Source organism: Phalaenopsis equestris, unplaced genomic scaffold (assembly GCF_001263595.1).
Source record: "Phalaenopsis equestris unplaced genomic scaffold, ASM126359v1 Scaffold000552, whole genome shotgun sequence".
Taxonomy (NCBI): Eukaryota; Viridiplantae; Streptophyta; class Magnoliopsida; order Asparagales; family Orchidaceae; genus Phalaenopsis; species Phalaenopsis equestris.
The window spans coordinates 1,859,887-1,862,909 of record NW_018164992.1 but is presented as its reverse complement, the minus strand read 5'-3'; the positions used below and the strand labels follow the sequence as shown (position 1 = coordinate 1,862,909).

Sequence of the window (3,023 nt, the reverse complement as noted above, 5' to 3'; positions counted from 1 at the left end):
ATATCATGGAAGGAATCAAACAATATCAAATGCATCACAATCTCATCTGGAGTGGAGACATGGAACCTCTTCACAGCATCCAATGCTGTGAAGCTGTAAAGAAAGAAAAAACTATAATAAAATAAACTAGAAAAAAATTAGATATCAGCATCAAATACATAATATAATTACATAAATATCCATCAATAAGCAAAATTATGCAAATGAAAAGAGAAATATATGTAGCCATTCATTAAAATCTCATTAAAAACATGAGTTTGTATTACAAGAATTTCAGCAGCACAGACATTTAGTCCACACCCTCAAAACCAGATCAGCAAAAGCCACTAATCTTGTTGATGGCAGCACCTCAACCTCTCACCCTTAAGATTCCAAAACTATCAACAATTCATTATTACAAACATAAATAAACAAAAATCATGCAAAACAAAAACAAAAATAAATTGATATCCCAATCATAAAAACACTGAAGCCCATATTTACATAGTTTTTTTTCTGTTAAAATAGTTAGTGATATAAGAAAAATAGGAATATGAACAGTTTAATGAATTCATCTCCTCCATTACCCAACACAGTATCAAGCTTCCACCTTCCATGAAACCATATCAGCGATGTTATGTTGCTGATTCTTCTCCAAAGCTGCAACCTTTGATCGATTAAAACCAAGCACCGCACTCTTCCCTCTCTCCCGCTTGGTTAACTCGCAGTTTTCGCCGACCGAACTACACTTCAAATCGGAAGGCGGGATGAAGCAATCAACTGAAAGACCACGAACGTTGAAAGCCACTTCCTCGATTGTCCATTCTTCTTCCATCCTTGTCTTCGTATGACTCATCGCTATCTCCCCAAACCTAAATAGAGTGACAATCGATCGACCGGAATGAGCAATCATAACGCCTTCGACCGCACGATAATCATCGAGAAATGAACTGATTGTTGTCTCCCAATACACCGCTTCGCCGCCGGAATTAGCTTGAATTCGAGTGAGATGTGAATCCTCCATATGTATGAGAAGCCCTGTTTTCTGACTGAAATATCCAAACATGACATGCCTTATAATCTCTGAAGACCCTTCGCTCCTCGCCTTAAGTGTCTGTGGATCAGCACAGAGCTTAAGAATGAAGCAATCTTCTCCCTTAACAATCTTCTCTCCAATACATTGTGCATTAGCAAACAAGCACGCCGTGGTCAATGGATCAAGTCCCTGCAAATAGAATTTGTCAATTTAAACCAAAATTCTTAGAATCACCAAAGCATAACTCACGAATTTGTTAAAATGAAAAGGTAGAATTTCCATGGTTCTTATTGAATTGAAGATTATATTGATATAAATGAGTCTATACATGTAAATATTATAAAACAGCTCTGTAATTCTTACCAAAAGGAAGCAAATTTCAAGGGAAAAATCAAAGCTTTTTCATGATTTATTGAATTGAAGATTATATTGATATCAATGTGTTTATATATTCAAATATTATATCAAAATCTATGCAATTTAACAAAAGAAAGGCTATTTAAAGGGACAAATTGAAGCTTTTTGATGAATTGTCAACCTGAAGAACACGGCGGAGAGGACGAACAGGACCCTTGGCCGCATGGGGGCCGAGCCAGGGAGTGTGTCTCCAAACAATCCTGCCATTAGAGCCGGCATGGATCTTACTACTTCCAACAGCGAGCTCAACATACCACATCTCAGGAGCCATTAGCCAAAGCACAAAGCCCCCAGATTCTGCATCTCTTGAAGCATTTCTATTCTTCATCACCTTGGTCGACGTCTCAAACTCAGAAGCCACCATCTTCATCTTCCCCATAACACAAGAATTATAAATGGAGCTCAAAAGCTTGATTCCTCCAGATGCCGCAGTATATTGTTGCAGTATATAAAGTGCAGATGAACTTTCCTGCAACATCAAAGAGGATAAAATCAGTTTGTTACAGTGACGAATAGCAGTATCAAGATTGTTCAGAATAATTCTATTATTAATTGATCAAACTCACATTACATACACACCAAATTCCTCTTAATTAATAAATGCAGACCCACAAAACCAACCCCGGAGCTTGCTAAAAGGGGAAATTGACAACCTAACAAACCCTAATGCTTAGAAAATTAATGAAAAACCGAACAATTAAAAGTACTAAAATTAGGAATTCCATTAAATTCTCTCATGAAAACTAGAATACTCAAGGCCGGTACTCACAATAGGCGTATCCTTAATGCTTAAATGCGGAAGAGGTTCGCCGGAGCAGACATGAACGGGGGCGAGGGGAGCTCCCATGACTCCGAGCAGAAGCCGATGGTCCGACGGCCGGCGGCCCCCGGCCACCGCGGGCGACTTGGAGAGCTGCGTGCGCATCCATTGCCCCCACCCATCCTTCCTCCCCTCGCCGCCACCCCCACCATCTCCCTCTCCGGAATCCGGCCCCTCCATGAGCGGCGACAAAGCTTCACCGCCGGATCTCACCCCTGGCGGTAGCTCCGGCCAGTTCTTCCTGCGAGGTAACATCAAACCACCAACCGCCTGACTGTGTGACCTCGATCTTGCCGGCGATAGCTCCCTGAGAGCCGATAAGAACCCTTGCTTCCTCTCCATCTTCGTGCTAAACCCTTATCGCCGAGAAAGCCTGCGTATTTGAAGATGCACGGCCATGGGTATATCTGTAAGGATTAACGATTTTTTTGGTTGCAAATTTGAGCAAGATATCATTTATTTTATTTTAAGGAACCTATGTGAAAGAAACCATGCATGATTTTTTATTCTGTGAAAGAAAACGACGACAAGATAAATATATAAATAAAAAGAAAAAAATGCTCCTGACAGGGACTTATTTGTAATTTAAATTAAAGCGAAGGGTGTAATAGGATAGTACGCTCTTCGAAGCGCACCACCGCATGGGGACTAACAAGTAATATCGTGTAAATAAAACTAAAGTTAATAAATATATTCAAAAAATTTATACACTGATTCTCAGTTAACTATTAAATTATTAAACTAATAAACTACACGCATGCCATAAAATTT

At 39.7% G+C, this 3,023-nt stretch overlaps 1 protein-coding gene across 1 annotated transcript; it reads right to left on the bottom strand.

The window, feature by feature from the left end:
- Positions 1 to 216: 216 nt before the first annotated feature.
- LOC110029279 lies at positions 217 to 2,637 on the bottom strand. Its single transcript, XM_020731505.1, has 3 exons — positions 2,202 to 2,637; positions 1,554 to 1,901; positions 217 to 1,204 (listed from the first exon to the last, which is right to left on the bottom strand). The coding sequence occupies exons 1-3, from the start codon at positions 2,592 to 2,594 to the stop codon at positions 578 to 580; spliced, it is 1,368 nt and encodes a 455-aa protein (XP_020587164.1). The 5' UTR covers positions 2,595 to 2,637; the 3' UTR covers positions 217 to 577.
- Between the last annotated feature and the right edge of the window lie 386 nt (positions 2,638 to 3,023).

Bases quoted from the DNA above. Each gene is read 5' to 3' on its own strand.
- LOC110029279 (XM_020731505.1), bottom strand. From the start codon at position 2,594: ATGGAGAGGAAGCAAGGGTTCTTATCGGCTCTCAGGGAGCTATCGCCG. The intron at 1,902-2,201 runs GTGAGTACCGGC...TTGATGTTGCAG, and splicing joins GCATTAAGGATACGCCTATT to GAAAGTTCATCTGCACTTTA. The intron at 1,205-1,553 runs GTTGACAATTCA...TTCTATTTGCAG, and splicing joins CTCTCCGCCGTGTTCTTCAG to GGACTTGATCCATTGACCAC.